We start from the raw sequence: 1,328 nt of genomic DNA on the forward strand, positions 1-1,328 counted from the left end.
GAAGGGGCAGGGTGCTTGGGAGTGGACACAGGGCCAGGTAAGCCTGGTGCCGGCCAGGGCCTGGGGCCCAGGGCCACCGGGAGCAGCAGCAGCAGCAGCAGCCCCCCCCCCCGGGGCGAGGAGCCACCTGAGGCCGAGGCCGAGGGCCTGGCACGGGGCAGAGGCAGGGGAAGCCAGCGGGCAGCCCGGAAGATGCCCCTGCGACGGCGGCCCGGGCTGCTGGGTGGTCGCCGCCCACGCAAAAGGTAGACCCAGGTCCCTGCTGGCCTGCAGGCAGCCTGCTCCCCCCACACGGAGGCTCGCGGCGGGGGCAGCGGGGGAAGACGGGAAGCACCGCACAGGGCCCGGGCGGTTCACTGGGCCGGACTGTTAGGCGCCCGACTCCCAGGCGCAGACCCGGGGCGGCCTGGCACACGGCGTCGCCCCAGACGGGGTCCCTGAGCACCGCAGGCCTGCCAGGAAGTAGTGGGTGTGCGGTCGGCAGCAGGGGCAGCGTGGCGGGGCCGCTTCCCCAGTGCCGGGCCTGGCCAGCGCGCCCCGCCGTCGGCAGGGCGGCAAGTGCGGCGCCACTCGGGCAGCCTTGAGCGGCCAGTGCTTGCCGCGGGCCCGGCCTGGGGGTGGGAAGCTGCGGGAGGCGACGTGTCCTGTGTCTGGACCCCACAGATGGCCTGGGACGCCGGGCGCCCGCCCCTGGGCGTGTTCGAGTGCCAGCTCTGTGCCCTGACGGCCCCCTACAGCTACGTGGGGCAGAGGCCCCCCGACACCCAGTCTGTGCTGTGAGTATGCGCCGTGGCCGGGCCGGGGAGCCCCTGGGCGCCTGGTGGGTGTTGCGCCCATCCTGCCTGGGCTCTGGCGCTGACACCGGGGCGGCCCGGCGGCCCCTGGGAGCCCCAGGCCCTTCCTGCTGGCTCAGCTGGGTGCAGCCCCAGGCCCGCCATGGCCAGGGCAGCTTGCGCCGGCCGAGCAGCTCCCTCTGGGCCGTGCCTCGGGCCTGTGTGGGCACAGAGGGGTCGCCCTGCCGGGGCGTGGGGGGGGCTGGAGAGCTGCCGAGAAGGGCGCCCCCTGCGCCGTCACTGAGCAGACCGCGGCCTGCCTTCAGGGCCGCGGCCTCTGTGGCTGGCCCGCTGACCCTCCTCCGCGGCCGGGACACCGGGCTGCCCCGCCGCGGGCTGTGGGCGCCTGCACCGACCGGGCCTCACTCCCTGTCGCAGCCTCCTGGAGCAGAGCTATGTCGCGAAGGACCCCTTCAGCCCCGACAGGGACAGGTTCCTGGTGCTCGGCTCCAGGTGCAGCGTGTGCGGCCGGCTGGTGTGCGTGGGCCCGGTGGG

The 1,328-nt window shown here is 75.7% G+C and overlaps 1 protein-coding gene across 1 annotated transcript in view; it reads left to right on the top strand.

The window, feature by feature from the left end:
• The first annotated feature begins 19 nt into the window (after window positions 1–19).
• Window positions 20–1,328, top strand: part of CDPF1 (cysteine-rich, DPF motif domain containing 1) — a 6,228-nt gene continuing 4,919 nt past the window's right edge. The window contains exons 1-3 of the mRNA XM_012735095.1: window positions 20–245; window positions 664–776; window positions 1,212–1,323. Of these exons, the coding sequence (XP_012590549.1) occupies window positions 664–776; window positions 1,212–1,323 (225 nt within the window). The 5' untranslated portion in view covers window positions 20–245. The remainder of the gene's footprint in view (window positions 246–663; window positions 777–1,211; window positions 1,324–1,328) is intronic.

Source organism: Condylura cristata, unplaced genomic scaffold (genome assembly GCF_000260355.1).
Source record: "Condylura cristata isolate star-nosed mole 26May11 unplaced genomic scaffold, ConCri1.0 scaffold00004, whole genome shotgun sequence".
In the NCBI taxonomy this organism is placed as follows: domain Eukaryota; kingdom Metazoa; phylum Chordata; class Mammalia; order Eulipotyphla; family Talpidae; genus Condylura; species Condylura cristata.